Raw genomic sequence first — 22,080 nt, forward strand, 5'->3', positions numbered from 1 at the left:
TCTCTCTCTCTCTCTCTCTCTCTCTCTCTCTCTCTCTCTCTCTGTCTCTCTCTCTCTCTCTCTCTCTCTCAATTGTGAGCCCCTTAATCACAAAGGATGGGATAATATTATCTTTATATTCCTACTGTCTACCATGATCCCAAGGCAGGAAATGGGTACAGCTTGGGTTCTCTAATTCTAACCTGCTTTCCTATTTCCAAAGAGACACAGCAGAGCAGTATGTTCTGATAATGATTCTGTGCACAGAACATACTGCATCTATGGAGGACAAAAGGAGACGGCTTAAGAAGGAGGCCAGAGGTGGGAGTTCTGGCATTGCCTCTACTGCCCCTTTGCTAGACTCCCCAAAGTGGACCATTTCCATACTGTAAAATCCAGTGATTACACAGGATCACTTGGTTGCCCCTGCCTTTGGGAGGTTTCCAGAAAAACAAAAACAAAACCTTTTAGAAATTTCCAGGATTGAGAGGTTTTTCACTTGACTTGAGTTTCTGTTTTACATTGCCACTGTTGTCACTTGTAGCTCTCTCTAACAGAAAGCTCTGTCCTCCATATCAGATGACACATCTCAAAACAGACAAAGGCCAGAGAGGACGGGAAATGATTTGCAAAGGAGCCAAAAGGGGAATTCTGTAACTGTGTATTTTTCCACTCGGTTCTAATTTAAAACCACTTACAAGTGACAACTCCCAACCCCAGGCAGGTGCCTTGTGGTAGCTCATTACACCCTTGGGACCTCATGTAAATCTCTTTTTTTTTTTCTCCCTGAGAACAGCTATTGTCTTCCAAGGAAAAGCTTTTAGCATAATGGCAGGCTGAACAGAACATTGCTTCTGTAAGAACAATTTTAGAAGAAGAAAAGGAGAAAGGTATTCTTTAACAACTACAAGTGCAGCCTCCTTAGCTCCCTCCACCTTGGCTCCCTGGAAAGAGCAGCATGCTAACCGTGGGAGACCCAGGCAGTAGAGTGAGATTATCTCACCTCCAGAGACATAGAAAGGTTATACTCTGCTCTTTTAGCTATAATAAGTGCAGGGTGGAGGTGCCTCAGTTGCAAAAATAGCATAGCCACCCCCTCATGTACCTTTGTTGTTTCCTGGCTTCTCACCATCCAGTCAGCCAATAGCAACTCGGCTGGAGAACAGGACCTGCTCACAAGAGGATAACATGTCCTTTCCAGAAAAGGTCCTTAGAGCAATTATCAACTCTCATACTAACTACTCTTACAGATGAGAGAATGTTAGACAAGACTAATGTTCACATATACGTGTGTACACATATTCATATATATGTATGCATGCTGGTATATGTATCTATGTCCAATTTGGTCAGAAAGTTTCTGAAAAAAAAATGAAGCATCCATTGCAGAAATGCAACTCTAAAGAAAAAAAATAGGTCTCAGTTTTCTTTGTGTGTAAATGGATCCTTCAGAATATGACAATATAAAAAGAAAGTAGAAAGGTTAACAAAATGCTGGCGGGCTGTACAAAGTAGTGTGCTTTGATCATACACATTTCTGGGGAGATTTCTCCTGAAACAGAGAGAAAGGGATGAGATGATGGAGAATATGGAACGGTGACCTGGAGTCTCCTTTCCAAGTAATCACTTCCCACTCTCCTGGGAGAAGACTGTTATGAGAGTTTATTGAGCAGTCATCTGCATATCAGAGATAAAGACAAGGAGTATAAAAAAGATCAAAGATCTTGAATAAGAGTCATTACTACCTAGGGACATGGGCCTATAAATTACTATTAGGGGCTAGAGTCGGCAGACCAGAAGTTCAAGGCTGCCCTAGACAACTTAGCTAGAACAGTCACCAAAGATTTTTAGTGTTTTGTTTAAAAAGCGACAGCCCAACAGGTAGTGTGTATGTGTGCGAATTTCTTGTGTTTTCTCATTATTTGTCCTTCATTTTGCTTTGTTTGGTCTTTTGGTTTGTCTTATTGTTTGCTTTCCAGAGAGAAAGAAGGCATGGAGTTGGGTACGTAGGCAAATGGGGAAGGTTCTGGAAAGAGTTGGGTAAGGGGACACCATGATCAGAATAAGGGACACCATGATCAAAATATATTGTATGAACATTTTTTTTTCAATTAAAAAAAAGTGATATGGTGGACTTCAGCGTAAGATGATGGCCAAGAGCCATGTTGGAAAGAGTCATAGTTGGAAATGGTCATAGTTAGGGAGGTCAATCAGTTGCCTCTTCAGTTCCCAGAATACACTAGGTCAATGACTCAGTAAACTTCCTCTGCCATCAGACCCACTAATTTTATCACCTAACTGGATTTCTTGCTGCGGCTACAATCAAGGCAGCTGCAGCTGTGATGACACAATCCAGACGACCTGGAAGTGACTGCACACTGGTAGGTGGACCTCCAGCAGGAAACGGAACAAAGCTATACTGGTGGAATTTATTGCACCCAACAGAGAACTGCAAAACTAGAAGAACTAAACAAAAGCCCTAAAAAATGTTGTGCATGCCAAGCAGTCCCCTCGCTGTCAGTCCTACAGGAGGGCAGCAACCACAGATGGGAGAAAATGGCCTTGTCTGTCATCAGCTCAGAGAACAGACTAAGTAGTTCCCCACCCCACCCCACCCCACCCCACACATACCCAAAAAATCTCCACATAAAAGGAGAGCAAGAGTTCATGATGTGGGAATGATTTCTTATTAATAAAGAAACTGCCTAGGCCCATTTCATAGGCCAACCCTTAGGTAGGCGGAGAAAACAGAACAGGATACTGGGAGAAAAAAGCTGAGTCAGAGAGTCGCCATGATTCTCCTACTCCAGGCAGATACAGGTTAAGATCATTCCTGGTAAGCCAGCTTGTGGGCTACACAGATTAATAAAAATGGGTTAGATCAATATGTAAGAGCTAGCCAATAAGAGGCTGAAACTATTGGGGCCAGACACTGTTTAAAAGAATACAGTTTCCGTGTAATTATTTCGGGTATAAAGCTAGCCGTGCAGGCGGCCGGGTGCTGGGGACGCAGCCTCGCCACTCATAATTCAACAAGTTCATAAGAGAATAAGACTGGTAAAAGTCACTATCAGTATAGCACAGAGCAGGACAAGACAATGCAACAAATCCACCGAGGAAATGAAATCAACACCCAAGCCAATGATGTCATTATCCATTCAACTACAGGGATTCCCTATCCACTTGACACCCTAGGTGCATTCTCATACTTCCTAATCACTGTTCCACTGAAAAGGACAGATATGTGTTAGAGTCTTGAAGATCTGCCAGGATCTTGCCTCTAGGGGCTTAAGTTTCAGGTACCAAACCATGAGTCTCCTCTTAGGAGCATTATAGGAAAACATCCTCCTCAGTTCTCCAAGCAGAAATAAAATATGTAGCCGGTAAATCTGGTGAGTTCTAAACTTTCGCCAAGAAGGTCAGGCAAGCCCATTCCAGGAAAATAACTTTTTTAAAAGAGAAAAATACTTTAGAAAAATAAATCAAACCAAATAAATGCTTCTGGGAGACTCTAGGGAGTCTACACCCAAGGAAGAAGTAAAAGTAATCGATAAATCATCCTTAGAAATGATCAGTTGTGGGCATTTACAAGAAACGGCCAAGGGAACCAGCCTTGAGGAAGGAGGTTTTCATTGGGCCCCATAGTCACACTGGTATTCTTAGGGTTTCTGAAAGAAAACTCAAGTGACAATCCTACAGAGCTGAAAGAAACCCCTTCACTGTACAGACCCCTCCCTCTGAAAGGTGAGTGGCAGCCATTGAACCAGAACCAGGTTGCATCTTGGCTAAGCAACCTGCACCTGACTGAAGCCAGCCCATGCTCTCCCGGGGAAGAAACAAGTGAGACAATTTAAGCTCACCTGGAGGGAGGCCTGGAGGCAAAGAACCCCGAGCCTCTGCCTCATTTGCTGTGTTCGAAATCAATACAGTGCCTTCTATGGTTCACAGGAAGTTAAGTGGTTTTACTTCTGGATTATGGGCATGGTTAATTGCACTTTGGAGTAGATGGTGTTTACATTGTGTGGGGTTGTTCTTATTTTACAGACCCGGAGATGGCATTTGTGCACCGCAAATGTGCTTACAGCCATGTGCAGACGGGCAGCACTAATTGAATCCAGTAGATTAAATATAATGATGATGTTAATCATACTGATGAAGTTAAGAGGGAGATATGTTGGGGAGACCCCCCTCCAGGAGAAACTCCAGGTGGATATGATAAAGATACACTGTATGCAAGCATAAATGTTTCAAACAATAAAAAAATATAACAAAAATTTTAATATATGGCTGTCTGAGTCTGTAGACCCCCACAGACTCTGCAGTCTCTATAGTATGAGCTCTGTTGTGGGATGGGAAGGGTCTAAGGAAAGAACACAATCTATACCTTTCCGCTCCTGTACCCGGAACAGCGACGTAAGGAAGAGAGAAAGTAAATAAAATTCATTGTAAGCAGCAAGTGAGCTGGATATCTGGGGTTTCTTTACTATGAGTCGCCACAACAACTACCCTACTTCCTATCAAGTTACACACAAAGTACATAGGGAAGACCCTGCTCAGAGTGAAGCCAGAATACTAATGCACAAAGCATGAGGAAGGAGTCGACACGCTCCTTTGTAGACTCCAGAGTCAAAATACCAAGGTTGGAAATCTGACACCGCCATTGGTCATGGTACTGAACCTCCCTGAGTCCCACTTGTCATGCCTGTAGAATGGGATTTGCTGAAGCTAATCCTTGAATGAAAGAGAACAATCAGCCACTATGTTGGCTCATTTTACGTCAACTGGACACAAGCTGCAGTTAACTGAGAATGGAGAACTGCAATTAATAATATATCTCCATAAGATGGCCCATAGGCAAGTCTGTAAGGTACTTGTTTAGATTAATGATGGATGTGGGAGGGCCCAGCCCACAGGGGGTGTGCCACCCCTGGCCTAGAGGCCCTGAGTTTATAAGAAAGTAGAATGAGCAAGTCATGAGGAGCCAGCCACTAAACAGCAGTCCTCCATGGCCTATGTATTGTTCCCAGGTTTCTGCCTTTTGATCCCACTCTAGCATCCGTCAATGATGGACCGTGATGTGGAATGGGCTGTAAGCTAAAATAACCCCTTTCCTCCCCCAAGCTGCTTCTGATCAAGGTGTTTTATCAATGAAATAGAAGCCCTAACTAAGATAGTCATATAACACACACAATTCAGGGTGGGGGAGGGGTTGTTTGTTTTGTTTGTTGTTTATTTGTATGTTTTTCTGTGAGTGAATGGGCAAAATAGGCTGGAATTCTTCTTGTAGGATCTGGAAAAATAAGATGATAATACAGAAAAGTACCAGCCTTGCCTACACTTTAATTAACCTTGGATCATCTAGAATCAGATACACAATTTGCAAAGCACACTGCAAAATGTGAATCAAGGGCCCTTTATCAAAATTTGTTTATTTATTTATTTACTATGGAGGCCCTTAACTTTTAAGTTTTTAATAGACACATAACATGTACGTATTTATGAGACAGTGCGAGACTTCAGTATATTTACAATGAGCCATGATCTAAAAAAAAAAAAGTTTTTGATGTCTAAAGCACCTCAAACATTTAGCATTTCTTTAGGGCTGAAATATCATAACCCTCTGTACTGGCTACTTTCAACTATGACAATGAATCACTAACAGCTGTGGTTATCTCTGAGCCATGGAACATTAGAACACTCCTTGAGACTGTGTTAGTTTGTTTCTCCATTGCTCTCAGGAAACACTAACTGAAACCAAACTGGGAGTGAAGGGTTTACTTGGTCTACTGTTCTATGTCACAGTCCATCACTGAAGAAGCAGGCCAGGAACTCATACAGAGCAGGAACTAGAGACAGGAATTGAAGCAGAGACCACAGAAGAATGTGTCTTAGTTGCTTGCTTCCCTTGGTTTGCTCAGTTTACTCTCTCATACAATCCAAGATCATCTGGGCATTGTTCACAATGGAATGGGCTCTTCCATCCATCACAAATCAGTTAATGCCACCATTGTCCTCAGGCCAATTTTATGGAAGCAATTGAGATTCCCTCTTGTCACCTATGGTTTGGGTTGAGCTAACTAAAAGAATTACCAGCAGAGATTCTGAGTCTGTGAACTGCATTTTTAGCTTCCACACATAAATGAGATTACATGGTATTTGTCCTTTTGTGCCTGACTTGACTGACAGTCAAGGCCTCAAATTTCCTTCCATGTTATCACAAATACCTGGTAGAAACTATTCTTTTTAAGAATTTCAAGATGGTGAAGGTGGAGGATAGGCATCAAACAAAGTCATGGCTATTCTAAGCAGAAAAACATGTGAAAAAATACATTTATGTATTCATTTGTTTTACATCCCAACCCCAATTTCCCCTCTCCACCTCCCCTCTGCATGCTCCCCCCTTATCCACTCCTCCTCCATTTCTCTTCAGAAAAGGGCAGATCTCCTGTGGATATTGACAAAACATAGCATATCGAGTTGAAGTAAGACTTAACACCTACCCATGTATGAAAGCTGAGCAAGGCAACCCAGTATGAACAATAGGGTATCGAAAGCCTGAAAAGGAGTCAGAGACAGTCCCTGCTCCCACAGTTAGGAGTCCCACAAGAAGACCAAGCTACACAGCTGTCACATATATGGTGAGAGCCTAGGTAGGTCCCATGCAGGCTCCTTGGTTGTCAGTTTAGTCTCTGTGAGCCCCTGTGTTCTTAGGTTAGTTGATTCTGTGGGTCAGCTTCCGGTGTCCTTGACCGCTCTAACTCCTACCATTCCTTCTTCCCTCTTTTCAGCAGCCTTCCCCAAGCTCGACCTAATGTCTGAGTGTGTGTCTCTACATTTGGTTCTACCAGTTGTGGCATGAAGACTGCTGATGGCAACATGAGGACCGGGTGGGGTGGGGTGGGGTGGGGTGGGGGAGAGTACTGAAAGAGTCGATTGGAAAAGGGGAGCATTTCAGGGTCCAGGAGAAACCTGGTGCAAGGGAAACTCCCGCGAATCTACAAGGATGACCCCAGCTAAGATTCCTAGCAATTGAGAATATGTAGCCTGAACTGGTCATTCCTGTCACCAGGCAAGACTACCAGTGGAGGGATTGGGGCACCAAACCAGCCACATAACTTTCAACCTACAGTCTGTCCTGCCTATGGGACATCCTATGGGGTAAGGATGGCGTACAGTGAACAATCAATGACAGGTACAGTCTGAGACCCATGCCTTGAGAGTGAGCCCATCCCTAACACTGTCTGGAGTGCCAGGACCCAGAGTCTGGATGGCCCAGAGACCTTTGATAGAAAATATGCATTTTAACTAACCACATAAATAGCAAGAAAAAAAATCACTCTTATTTGACTAGATGATTTTAAGTCCCTAAAATCCAAACTCTAAGAAATAGGCCAATAGAAGAAAAAGAGGAGAAAGAGAAAGAAGAGGATAAGAGGAAGAGGAGGAAGAAAGACGAAGAAGGAGGAGCAGGAGGAGAAAGAGAAGGAGAAGGAAGAGGAGGAGGAGGAGGAGGAGGAGGAGGAGAAGGAGAAGAAGAAGAAGAAGAAGAAGAAGAAGAAGAAGAAGAAGAAGAAGAAGAAGAAGAAGAAGAAGAAGAAGAAGAAGAAGAAGAAGAAGAAGAAGAAGAAGAAGAAGAAGAAGAAGAAGAAGACAAAGACGATGACTAATTATAAGTCAATGGGGGCTGATTTCTACATGCTATTTATACGATTAACCAAAATATTTTTCATGTATCTTGCATATTCCCCTCCTAAGAAACAGAAGTTGTAAAACACAGACTTATAGATATCTACTTTCTAAAATAAATAATTACCCAGCGAAGATTGCCCTGGATTACTACTTCCAACTCCCAGGCTCTGCTCATCAGCCAAATAAAGGGTTCTGTGGCTGCTAAGAAATTGCTCTTAAATGCATAAAGCACATAAGAGAGTTGTTTTTAAAAATCCCTTACTATTCATCAAAGCATTTTAGGGCCTTGTTAATTCAGATGGGACAATCAGTTGTTGATTAGCCAGGTTGTTAAGCGTCCACTGTCAGACGCTGATGGGATGTGAGAAATTACGTTTTGTTTTACCCAAGAGTCACCTGAACACCCTTAGCACTTCATCAGGTAAGATGGGATTTTCTGGGGATAAATTAGCTTGGCTTTTATTCTAGCGTCCTTTCTTTCATCTTCCAAATTTCTTTGCATTGCAAATCATTCCTCATTCTCTTTTGTTTCTCTTCCCTCGGTGAGGCGTGAAGCTCATCCGTAAAAAGTCAGTGACACATATATTTGGGACTCTAGTATTAAGGGGCATCGTGGATCTGTATTTGGGGGGGTGTCTGTGTCAACCATATGTCTGAATGGCTACATAAGTATTCACGTGTGAATTGATGTCAACGTTCCTACTGCGCTCTTGATTTGGTTTTGCTTTGATGTCAAGGTTTTTGGCTCTTAACATCCTCAGACATTCAGATACAGGTACATGGGTCACCAAGAGAATTCATCAACCAGGGCTCAAAGATTCTGTTTCCTTCCTTCCCATACTGACTGGCTGAAAGTCACAGCGCAACAGCAAAAATGGAGACAGTAGAGCCTGGATTAGAGATTGGAAAATGTGATTCAGGGGCCTGGTTCTGTCTTCAAAGAGGAAGTCACCATGCCTGGTGATTTGCTCTGTATTCTAGCAGGTCATTTCCTATCCCAGACAGTTAACAATTCATATTCCCCACCCTTTCACAACAGAACAACATCAGCATTTACTCTTTGTGTCAAATCAAGAAGACTCAGTGATGTATTTCTATCAAGACAGACAAGTCTGCAGTCTAAAATGGAAGGAGCAATACCAAGACTTCAGAGGGGCCTCTCAGCCCAGCTTTCAAGAAGAGGATCATAATTCTACTCACGGAACTGCTCCAGATGCTTGGCACTGTTAGATTCAGGAAAGGCAGTGATAGTCACCAACGGACATGGATTCCCTCCCAGTGTCTGGCAGAGACTAGCTTGCCGGAAGTAGACTTGCCTGGGATCAATGTTTCTCTCCAGAATTTGAAGGTGAGTCTAGAACAGAAACAAAACAAGCATGCATAGTATTAACACTTACCCAATAGCTCAAACAGAAAAGTATCTTACACCCACTGAATCTTGCAGTTATTTAAAGTATTTATGGCAACCCAATCTGCCTGATGTATGTGGAGTGATGGGACGCTGTTGTTAGTTTGGTGAGGCCGAACAGACAGCATTGTCCCAACATGTATCTGCATAACAGATTCATTTGCAAACTACACTGTAAGAAAGCAAGGACATAAAATGTTCTTCCCATCACCACAGCGTGGTTACCATAAAGACTGAGAATACCCAGAACACTGGAGATTGTGAAACCATGAGTCCTGGAAGCATAGAATTTAGCTGGTCCAGGCACTAAGAGAAAGCTATGAGCATCTCAAAAGAAAACAAAAAATAAGTTACCCATGGGATGCTAAGATAACAGAAAATTGGCTAATAAGAAATAACTAGTGGAAAGCACAACATTACACACACAAAAAAAATTGAAACAAGGACACCTAGTTAACAACCTTGAAGTTAACAACTTCTGATATTTTCACTCACCAAAACAAGAGGACTAGTTATAAACATGCTAGAGATGCCTTGTGGCCCCCATCTAGTTACAGTGACCTCGACAACCAGAGAGAGAACAGGACATTGGTGGGCAAACATAATCCAGCTTCAGATACAAAGTTTTAACTGCAATCAGCTAGGTGTCAACAGAGAGGAGAAACAACCTACTTTTTCCCTTAAGGACTGAGCCTGCTAGGCAAATCACACACACACACACACACCAGGACTCATGGCTTCCTCAGGCTGATTCAGTGCCTACAAACTCATCATAGTTTCTCTGGCCATGCTGTTCCATTACAAACAATGAGAGGATCAGAGAAAGCTGCTCTGGGAAGTCCAAGGACCTCAACCAAGTCCTCTCCATACATTCTGACCATTTGCCTTGTCTGTATTCTTTCCTATAGATGAAGTTTTTCTTGGTGAACCCTGACCTCATGTCTAGTGTTTTTGCTTGTTATTCTAAACCAGATAGCACTGCCCTTCCTGGGACACAGTCAAACTTGGACCTGTAATTGAATCTGTTTTTAAAGTGTGTGTTTCACTGTGGGTACCTGTCAGTATGTATATCTACATGCACACATAAATTTCTTGGCTTATGTTTTCTTTCTGCAGAACTAGATGCCCGAAGAAATGAATCACTGCTTAGAGATTGATAGTCAAAATGATTTTAATCCAATTGCCCTGCATCTGTCAAGTTTCTGATCATGAGTGGCGAAACATGGGTTAAACCAACACAACTATTGAAACACTGGTTTCTAAATAATAATATGACTTTTATAAAAATGAAAGCAAAACAGATACACAAAAGAGGGGTAAATCAAAACAAAATAGTAATTTTTCAGTGCACACACAGAGGCATGTATCAATATTTGATTCCTGGAAATAAAAAGCATTAAGCATCAATCACAACAGGAAAGCCAAGTGAGAGAGAGGGAGGTGCTTGGGTCATACTGTGTTCACATTCTGACTATGGCTTTGTAGAGACTTAAATAAATACTTAGCCCTCTCATGACTCAGTTTTTCATCTTTGAAGTATGTACTAAAATAATATCCCCTACTCCATGCAGTGGTTGCTAAACTTCAGGAATTAAAAAAAAAAAAACAGTGTCAGAAAAGCATCTGTCGCCAAGTGGCACAAGCCTATAGTCCCAGCATGTTGGGAGGCTAACAATTTCAAGACCTGCCTGGTCTAAAGAGTTCAAAGTCAGCCTGGGGAATGCAACACGACTCTACCTCAAAATAAAAAATTTTGAAAAGGATTTCTTTTTTTATTTTTTGAGATTCAAATACAATTAAATCATTTCCCCCACACTTCCCTTTCCTCCCTCCAAACCCTCCCATATACTCCTCTTTGCTCTTTTTCAAATTCATGACCTCTTTTTTCAATAACTGTCGTTATGGACCTGTAGAAAGATAAATAGATCAACAGGCAGACAGACAGACAATAGATAGATAGATAGATAGATAGATAGATAGATAGATAGATAGATAGATAGATAGATAGATGATAGATAGATAAATAGATAGATAAATAGATAGATAAATAGATAGATAGATGGATAGATGAGACTGTTAGGAGATACATTCTCACAAAAAAACTTTCTGACCCTCTCTGACTTTTACAAATTCCCACCCCTTCTTCCCACAATGATCCCTGTTCCTTAGGTGTGGGAGCTGTATTATAGATGAATCATTTGGGATTTGAGCCCACAACTCTGAATTTTGGTTTGTTGTGGTTTCATTAATGGTCTCTGTCTGTTGCAAAGAGAAATTTCCTTGGTATGAAAACTACAGTTGTTGGGTTAGACCCTGGAGAAGAGTGTGCAGGACCTGGCTGGGGAGAGAGGTGGGATGAAGTGGGTTTTGTTTTTTAATGTTTTATGTTTTTGCCTAAGGCGGTGGCTCAGAGGTAGAATGCTTGCCTAGCATGTGCAATTCCCTAGACTCAATTCCTAGTGCTGAGCATAAAAAGTAATGACCTAAAATAAAATGAAAAATAAAAACAAGGTCTGGAGAGATGGTTTCATGGTTAAGAGGGTATACTGCTATTGCAGAAGACACAAGTTCTATTCTAGCACCCATGTAAAAGGCTTCACAGGTCTAACACTCCCTCTGCACACCCATGGGCAACTGCTCTCATGTGCACAATGCCCTGTATAGACACACATGCATATATAACATTGCTTAATTGTCATGTAGGAACACTCAATGTGATCTGCTATTGTTGGTGAAACAATATGAACTTCAGCCACGTTATCTTTAATAACTAAACCTGAAGCACTGGTGGCATGTAAACACTCAAAATTTGGGGAAACGACTCAAAGAAAATAATGTTCATGCTGCACATGAAAACAAAGGATAGGCTACAGCGAACCACAGAAATGAACAGCTACTCCGATGACTGCCATAACCAAATATGTTGCAAGTATAAATGGGCTAAATCAGTCTTATTAAATGACAGGAACATTCAGATTACTGTTCTTAACATTCTAACTCATGTTGTGTACAAGAGGTGTTTTGGAAAGCAGCTCTGTATATATGAGAAACACTCCTAAATTATCTCTTTATTTTGTTTGCCCGTACTCTAACATTTTAAGGGAGAAATATTGGATCTAAGAGGAGACGTAAACATAAATTAAAGTAGGCAAGGCAACAGTAATATATGACAAAGTCATATTCCAGATCAAGTGCATTAAATGGGATTTTAAAATCTTATTTTGATAAAGGGCACAATTCACAACAAACATATAAAGCTCATAAATCTTAAGAATCAAATAACATGGCTTTGAAATATATAACACGAAACAGCAGAAAAAGAAAAATGACACTAGCAGTGAGTAGGAAATTGTAAAACTGCTTCACAGCCTTGGGTAAACAGAAGTGGCAAAAACCACTGAACAGTGTTGCCACTACATAGTTGTCTTAACGGGGAACATGGTTTAGTTAATTATTCTCAAACATCCATGAAATTGGAATATCAATTAGTCATATATGAGGTTATTAAAATTCACTACATTTCAACAAAAAGGAAAATGATATAAACCACATTTCCTGATCATTATTAAGAGAAATTAGAACTAAGTTAAAAATGGTTTGAAAATAGCAAAAAATGGAACAACTAATTGGAAAATAGAAAAACATTTTCCTAAGAGAAGCTTGATGTGGGATGTCCTTCTGTATATGTGTTGCTTTTATTGGATAATGAATAATTGCCATTATTATTGGATAATTGGCCAGTGGCTTAGTAGAGTAAAGCCAGGCAGGAAATCTAAACAGAGATTTAGAAAGAGAGAGTAGGCAGAGTCAGACAGACGCCACATAGCTGCCAGAGGAGAAGAACCTGAAATCTTTCAGGTAAGTGATAGTCTCATGGCAATACACAGATGATTAGAAATGAGTTAATTCAAGATGTAAGAGCTAGCTAGAAATACACCTTAATCATTGGCCAAACAGTGTTGTAATTAATATAGTTTCTGCGTGATTATCCGGGTCTGGATAGCTGGAAAATGAATGAGCAGCCTCTGCCTACAAAATGGCATCCATACATTTGGGCCAGCCACACACTTTGGTCCCAGTGCTTGTATGCCCACTCAGGGTTAGGAAGAAAGTAGCTGAGAGCATGCCTGCTGCTCAGCACCGCTACCTGGGAAAGCAATTGGATGGGTCTGCAAGGCATGCACAGGCAGGAAAACAAGATGGATTCCTGCTGCCATACACAGAGGCATTTCCAGGCCACACAGTATGCTGCATGGCGGATTTAGCTTTTACTCCGATAAAAGGGGTTTATCTGCTGCATGGTGCTTCCCAGAGTTGAGCTGGTGAGCACAACTCCCACTGAGCACTCCCAGAGCTGGCGGTAAATGTACCTCCACCATATTGAAAGACCAAGAGAGGTGGAGCCAATATCCAGGGCTGCTACAACCACACTGCTTACCATTTTAAAATGCTTCTTGTCAGAAAAGGATTTCAGACACACAATAGGACAGATTCAGTCACAAAAGGCTTTTAAATGAGACATAATGTGTTTAAAAATGTACATAGGTTTGGGAGAGAAAGGAGTAAGAGTATAGACAGTTATAAAAAGTAGTCAAGTCTTTAAGGAGACAGTAAAAGTAATATAAATGAGTACAGACAGTCATAGATTAAAGGAGTAAAGGAAAATAAGCCAGGAAAGATGGGAAATACACAGAGAGTCTAGATTATGTCTGCTTCTGGCAGCACCAAACACTTCAGAGAGGTGGAAGGGCATTGAAGAAACACATTATAGAATTTGCCTTCAATGTGACAAAGGCTAGCCATTTAAGTAAGAAACTGCTCTTGCATGGACTGCTTGATGGCATGCTGTTTGAACTGGTTATGCAGGACCCACAGAAAAGTGACTGCTGAACTTTCCAAAAAGTGGGATGGTCCTTGGGGGTTTCTGCTTCATGAAAGGAACTGCCAGACATTCTGCAGGACACAGAACAAAGTGACTGACAAACTTTGCTATACAAGACATAAGAAATCTTCAAATTTCGTGCTTCACTGAAAAATTTGCCAGATACTATGGGCCTGTAGGCTGAAGATGGTTGCCCCAATGTTACAGAAGAACTTTGGGTGTCTGTCCAGGCAGCAAGATGTCTCTGTCAATTATAGAACTTTGGAAGTTGCTTATAATGAACTTCCTGTTTACTTAGGTGATAATATATCCTTCTGAAGTCTTTGAAGAGTTGAAGAGAGATAGTTATAGTTTTTCTTAGTTATGATAAAGGATAGATTAGATTTAAAACTTTAGACTCACAAAGATAGGATAAATGATAGAGTATTTTCCTTAATTTTCCAAATGTAAATGGACTAAATATTGTAATTATAATTCTTGCTTGATAACTATTTTGTATCTGTAATGTTACTGTGTTAAAGTTAAAAACCTTCCTTTTTATTTAGACAGAAAAGGACAGATGATATGGGATGCCCTTCTGTATATGTGTTGCTTTTATTGGCTGATGTAGAAAACTGTTTTGGCCAATGGCTTAGCTGATTAAAGCCAGGCAGGAAATCCAAACAGAGATATATAGAGAGAGTAGGTGGAATCAGACAGATGCCACATAACTGCTGAAAGAGAAAAACCCGGAACCTTCCTGGTAAGTCATAGCCTCATGGCAATACACAGATTAATAGGAATGGGTTAATTCAACATGTAAGAGCTAGCTAGAAATATGTCTGAGTCATTGGCCAAACAGTGTTATAACTAATATAGTTTCTGTGTGATTATTAAGGTCTTGGCAACCAGGAAATACAGAGCCTTATTAAGGAATTTATATTCCAAAAAGTAAACTAGTCTTAGGTTATTATTCCAAGCCCTGTTATAAGAGTTAGATGTGTCAAGATGCAGATTAATATTCAGGTGTTTGCTTAGTATTTGCAAAAGCAAAGAACCTTCCCTGAAGCCTTTCCCAAAGTGCATTCAGTGGAATGCTAATAAATGCTGGACTATCTAGTGAGCTGGAGGAGATGAGTCATTCATAGCCCAAACACTGGAAATGGTGAGTTAAACAATATGGAAATATCTTCAGGACATGGAACTTCTCCACTCCTTTACTATGTACACATGTTCTGTGAGTGCCAAGAATAAAGACCAGCGGCACTCAATGCTTCATGAATCTATATGGTTACTAGACCCCTTTCTTCTATAAAGATTTCAGGGGGGCTTGCAAAAAAGCTCACTGGGCAAATGTGCTTGCTGCCAAGCCTGAGGACCTGAGACCCCAAGAATCACATGATAGAAGGTGAAAAGCTCCAAGTTGTTATCTGACTTCCACATGTAAGCGATAGTCCACGTGAGTACATGTGTACACACACACACACTAACTAAATAATACATTAATGCAATTTAAAATTTAAAGATTTAGGAATTTGGAGTGCTCCAGAATACACTTTGGGAAATATTATTGTACAAAATTGTTCTGTGCATCAAACTCTATCTTTCATTTGTTTCTCATTTCATTATAGCCACAAGGGTCCTCCCTGGGATGGACTGGGATGATTGACAGTCTGTCAAGGAAAAGCAGTGATTATCTTTTTGTGTTACAACGAACTCACAGAAATCTAGTCCCTAATACCAAACAACAAAATAATTAATGACATGACAGGGTTGCAGTTCAGCTCGGTGTGGGAGAACATCGGCTTGTCAAGCCTGCAGGGGACCCTGACTTTACTAGATGGCACTACCAGGTATCATAATGATGTATTAATAATTAAATCCAGGTTTTAGAGCTCAGGTTTGGGAGGCAAGTTCAGATTTCCGTTTGTCTCTAGAAGTCATCAAATCCAACTGCTTTTGAGGCAAAGGGAACAAAGACATTATCGTGCCAGGGAACTTGTCGTTTCCAGGGTGCTTCAGCTTGCTGCCCACCAGCAAACACAGAAGTGACAGGCCTGAGCTCTGTTCATTTGTATTTCATGTGTAATTATCACTGGCATTACAACCTTCCAAATGCCTGGTATGCATTCACTTAAGCTCATTCCCATGAATCCTGATTTTCCCATACCCATCTCCCACACTTCACAATCAAATATTTGTTCCTTTGGACCTATCGCCTACTGTGCACCAAGTACGTAACACCTCCAGCTCCAGCGGGGGGGGGGGGGATTATTTTGGTTCTAGTCACAGGGGCAATAACGAGTAGTCAACCAATAAAAAGATTCTGTGGCTTTCCTTTTGCTCAAATGACTTCATCTCGATCTCCAGCTGAATGCTTCCACCTTGGGTCCAGAAAGGCTTTCTTAATTGGATATTGTTGGGATCCTTGATGGGAGAAGCAGGGCCCATGAATGCAAGTGCCAAGTGATGCTAATTGCAGCCCTATGGAAGCCACAGAGGTGGCTTTCTTTGTGAAAGTGGCACTGAGTTCAAAGAAATTGCTGCCATCCCAGGGAGGCTGGCTTCTTAAAGAGAAAGGCCCTTCTGCAGGGAGATCAAGCAGATAACCTTAGCCTGCGGCTCCGTCCTGAGCTTCTCCACAGACTCCTTGACTTTCTCAAAGTTTCCACAAAAGCCATTCCCTGACCCCAGCAGGCTACTCTGCTGATGGCCACTTACAAAGTGGGAAGCACTGCACTCAGGAAAATCATCTTTTCTTGTTGTGATCCCCTAAGAACTGCACTTTTCAGTGCCCTAATTTAGGAAGAAAAAAGGCCCACCCCTAAGGACATGGCCTATTTTATTTTTTGCCCTGCTTACTTCACTCGGCACCTCAGTACACTCAGCAGATAATCAGAAGGTCTCATCACAGAAACAAATGACATCTTTAAGTAAAAACCTAAGCTGGAGAGCACACCAGAAGTCCCAGACAAGCTTTAGCCAAGAGCCCATCTGATGAAACCAGTCACCCTAGCTTAACGGGACCCACCTTTACCTTGTTCCTGTGATGTTGCTGATGTGTGGGAGTACCTAGTGAACACCTGCCAAACACCTAGGAAACACCCTACCACCAAGAGATATCCTCACACTCTGGGAATTTGCTCTAAGAACAAGGGCAACATTTACCATCTAGAAAGAGAAGAGGCCTTTAACATCCTTTATCCATTAAAAAGTCAAGATAATAAGTAATCACTATGATAAGGACATCATTATCCTTGTATTTATTTTCTTGTGCTCTTCAGTTTGATCTTTAATACTTTCCGTCCTAGTAGAGATTATGGAATGGGCAGCCAATGACTCTAACAGGGAAAATGGTTATCATAGAAACCACATCAGTGCTCGAATGGTTACCAACTAGAATTGATTACTGGGGTAGGCACTTTTAAACTTCCATCTATCAATGATCTTAAATTCCTAACAACCTATATAGCAGTGGCATTTTGCTTCCATTTTACAGGTGTGAAAATTAAGTTAGGGAGAAATGTACAACTTTATATATAGTTACGAAGCAAGAAAACAGAGCCTAGAGTCATTGATGGCAATCTGACTTTTGAAAATTGTTTTTATATTGTGACTCTCAGGGTGTGTGCTTTCCTGGGAAGATGTCACAAGACACATCTACTCCCCCAGAGTAATACAGGGTATGGACAGACCAGACAAGTGATTCTTGCCCAACGCCAGCTTGGTGGACCAGTGAATTTGTTGGGGCTACTTACAGATGTATGGGTGACTCAAGGTTGGGGTATCACTGAAGAGTAACCAGTCTCAGTCAGCCCTCAATTTCTTTTACACCCCCAAGACCACATGCAGTAAGTGGGTGGCAGAGTGAAGACACATCTCTCGAAAGGGAATGGTGGCTCTCCATTTTGATGAGGGAACTAACAGCCTTTTCACTAGTGTATCATAATTCAGGTGGCCCTTTGTTGCTCTTACTTTCTTGCCTTGACTGTTGGCCAAGATGGTCTATGGCCACCACAGCAACTACTTCGTGACCACCTACGTCAATGTCTCACCTGGAGGGAACAGTTCCACCACAACAGCTCCAGATACCTAACTTTTTTTTTTTTCTCTCTTTTGGCAAAATCCTGTCCTTCCAACATATCTTGGGTCCTTAATGTCCTCTATCTTGATAGCAAGACCCTACATCAATATTGGCCTTTTATTTTGGCCCATACAAATCTGGGTCTCTGCCAGTTGGTTTTATGACAACACTGATTTATAGTTTGCTGGTTGTGTCTTTGCTCTACCATGTGGAAGTCGCCATGTCCCATTTGATGTCTCTGAAACTCTTCAGTTGTCCTGAACCCTTTATAAAATGGAAGATATGTACAAATGAAACTCTTCTCTTTTCTCCCTCCTGTCTCCACCCTACACCTTCTTTCTCTTTCCTTCCTCTTTTCCTCATCTCTGAAGATGCCAGTAACATTTTCTTTATTAAGTATCTGCATCAGGGAAAAGAAAAACAAAAATCTCTGCTCCACTAATCTACCCCTTACAAGCTTTGTTAAGCTCTCCCAATATAGGAATCCCACTAATGCCAACCTTCCTTATCTCCTGCCAGCCTATGCAGATAGAAGTTCTCAGTGGCATTCCATCTCCTCACCTCCTAATCCACCCAAAATTGTCTGGGAGTCTCATCTTCAGGCAGCACCAATGCTCCATATAAACCACCCATGTTGTCATATCAGTACTTTGACCATCAATACATTCTCATCTTGCTTCCTCTGTGGCTGGGTGACAACTGCAGACTAACTCTTTCCTCTTCCCAGAATTCTCCTGTTCTTGTCACCCCTCCTCTACTTCCTGCTTGGTTGCCCCAACTACATTTCCTGCCTGGCTTCTGGCCAATCAGCATTTTATTAAAATATAAGTAACAAATCTTTACAGAGTACCAGACCATTGTCTCACAGCAGGTATGTTTCTGCTGACTATACAAGTTTGAGAAAGTTTAATAAGAAGAAAAATGTGCCCGGAGTGGCTTCTTTCTCTTAAATTAGAATAGGATTAAAAAAAAGATAATCTGGGCTGAGGAATCCCATCTGGACGGAACCTTCATCTGGCGATGGACCCACACTGGAACACTGGACTGAGCTCCCAAAGTCCCAATGAGGAACAGAAGGAGGGAGAAGATGAGCAAGGAAATCAGGACCAAGAGGGGTGCAACCACCCACGGCGACAGTGGGACTGATCTATTGGGAGCTCACCAATGCCAGCTGGATGGTGACTCGAAAAGCAGGGGATAAACCCGGACTCTGAATATGGCGGACAATGAGGGCTGCTGAGAAGCCAAGGACAATGGCACTGGGTTTTGATCCTACTTCTAGTTCTGGCTTTGTGGGGGCCTAGCCAGTTTGGATGTTCACCTTCCTAGACTAGGATGGAGGGGGGAGGACTTCGGACTTTCCACAGGGCAGGGAACCCTGACTGCTCTTCAGACTCGAGAGGGAGGGGGAGAGGAGGGGGGGGGGTAGGGGGGGGGGAAGTTGGGGGGGCGAGAGTGGGAGGAGTGGGAGGCTGGGAGGAGGCGGAAATTATTTTTCTTTCTTAATAAAAAATAAAATTAAATTAAAAAAAAAAGATAATCTGTTACCTGAAAAGTGAAAAAGATAATCTCAGTTTTGGGCTTCACATTTCCAAAAACTGATGGTCTTTATGGTTCAGTCTAAAGGTCAGAAAAGCAAAACAGCCAGCCACTGGCTCTTACCTCTACCTCAGTCCAAAATGGGAATCATGTCTCCAGAAACCTGTGTGTGCGAGCTCTCTCCTCCCATCTTATATTCCTCTATAGTGCTGGATTAAAGGTGTGCACTACTACCACCCGGTTTCTATGGTAAACTAGTGTGGCTACATGGTTTAAAGTCTGGTCTATAAGACTGATCAGTACAGTTGTTTTACTTTCTGAACATCAGGCAAGCTTTATTTATTAAAATACAAATGAAATATCACTACATATCTACACCTATCTCTTCTTCTCTCTATATGTACACATCTATAATCTATCTATAGCTTTCTTGCCTCTATCTACCTTTCTACCTTCCTGTCTTTCACCATCTCTTCCCTGTAAGAAGGGTTTTCTTTACTGGTGTTTTTGTCTTCCTTAAAGATGAAATTCTTTATCCCTTGATCCCAATCTCTCGTCAGTTTTCTGTAAGTTGTTAGGCATTAAATCCTGTACTCTAATTAGACAAGTCTCTAGAAAACAAGTGGCCCAGAGGCTGGAAGCAATATGGAAGCCTTATTCCAGTCTCTGAACCAGCTTATAGTCACTCCCAAAGAGTCTATCAGAGCATCCTGAGATAAGTGCTGGACCATGTGTGATATAAATAAATAAATAAATAAATAAATAAATAAATAAATCCTTGAGAGCATTCAGCTGAGCCATTACAGAACTACTATTTCAGATAAAATCCTTGAGTTGATGATTTAACCTCAGCTATCAGATATAACTGTATCTTCAGAAAACTCAATGACCATGCATACTTATACAACTTATCAACTGGATTTTTAGCAACTATGGCATGTAATAGCAAGCAATGACACTGAATTGATCCCAGAACAGAAAAGTCCACTGGATTTATTCCATGCTTCTGCAGCAGAAAGGCCACAGGGAGTAACATGAAAGGTCTATATTCTGCTCCCCACTTTGCCACTAACCAGACAGCAGACTTCTCAACCTCAGTTTATGCATCCATAAATGTGACAAGTGTATCAGAGAATCTCTCAAACTCCTTTAAATGTTTTATATTCACCTCCATCAAGAACCTCCTGAGGGTCCAAGGTAGTCTACCAAATGTGCATTTGTAGGGGCAGGGGTGTCCTAGATCCATGTCTCTTCCTCCAGTGGAAAAAGCAAACAGTTGTGCAAAAGTGCATCTCCTTCCCCAGGAGCTATAGTCCATATGCAGGGCTTTGCAATCAAGACAATACCAGCATGGGAATACATGCATGAATCCTGCCTGTTGTGTGTTCCCAAAGGCAGCAAGCATGTCTTGCAACAGGCATGGGCTGTTTCAGCAGAGTGTGAGATGTGCATTCCTTAGACTAACTTCCTGAGCTCTCTGAGCGTGTGCACAAATAATACTAGTTGTGTTTCTTCTGCAGTCTGGAAAACAGTAAAAATATCTCTGCAGGCAAGACAACATATGGAAGGGGGGACAGCTGCAATCCTTGAAGAGCTTAGCCAAGTGGTTTAAGTGTGCCTGCTCCGTGAGAAGATTTTTATTTATACCAAAGCATTCTTTTTGAATGGTTGTTATCTTGTCCTTTTCTTTATTATAGCCTTAAAATGAAAATGCTCAACCTTCAGGCTAAATGCTCTATATAGGTATATACATAATATTGTGAATATGTCAGTAGAATGGTATATTAACACACAGAATAAAAGCATTTTGTAGAAGATATTGTAGCTCATTATTCCAGAGGATAGTCATGAGACAGCTAGGGGAAAGTATAGTCTGCTAACTTTTGGAAATGATAGGAAAGTACACGGTCTAGGCATAAGTTTACACGAAGTTGCTTATAAATAATTTTATAGGGGATTATGTAACTGTGAGTCTGGCTTATGCTGTACTCTATACATAAATAATCATGGCCACTGGACAATCTAATTCTGATTCACAGACACAGAATCTCTCTCCTGCCATCCACCTCTCTTGTCTAGTAAGGAATCCTTTGCCGCACCCCTACCCACTTTGACCCTAATTCATTGCCCATCTGACAACTTCATCCCTACTTGTGAAGTTACTAGAGAAAGAGCCCCTAAAAGATGACCCCAGCTCCTACTCTCAACCAGTAGACAACTTGAGTCTTTAGAACAACACTGATCATGACCCATCTAGGTGCTCCAACCAGGGAAGGACAGAGAACACAAGTCAAGGGAGTAACAACAAACATCACTGTCTTAGAAAGGCAATAACTCCCCTCTCCTGGCTCACCCCTGATGCCAGGATTTCTGGAATGTTCCCAGAGAAACCACTGAAAGCCCTTTCTCTCTTGCCAGAGTAACAATGCGATAGGAGCCGGGCGGTGGTGGCGCACGCCTTTAATCCCAGCACTCGGGAGGCAGAGGCAGGCGGATCTCTGTGAGTTCGAGACCAGCCTG

At 41.6% G+C, this 22,080-nt stretch overlaps 1 protein-coding gene across 1 annotated transcript in view; it reads right to left on the bottom strand.

Annotated features, from left to right (window-relative positions):
* Agbl1 (ATP/GTP binding protein like 1) overlaps positions 1–22,080 on the bottom strand; it is a 703,551-nt gene that overhangs the window by 563,317 nt on the left and 118,154 nt on the right. The window contains exon 17 of the mRNA XM_013350206.2: positions 8,869–9,022. Within this exon, the coding sequence (XP_013205660.2) occupies positions 8,869–9,022 (154 nt within the window). The remainder of the gene's footprint in view (positions 1–8,868; positions 9,023–22,080) is intronic.

The sequence above is a fragment of the Microtus ochrogaster genome, chromosome 22 (genome assembly GCF_000317375.1).
Source record: "Microtus ochrogaster isolate Prairie Vole_2 chromosome 22, MicOch1.0, whole genome shotgun sequence".
Taxonomy (NCBI): Eukaryota; Metazoa; Chordata; class Mammalia; order Rodentia; family Cricetidae; genus Microtus; species Microtus ochrogaster.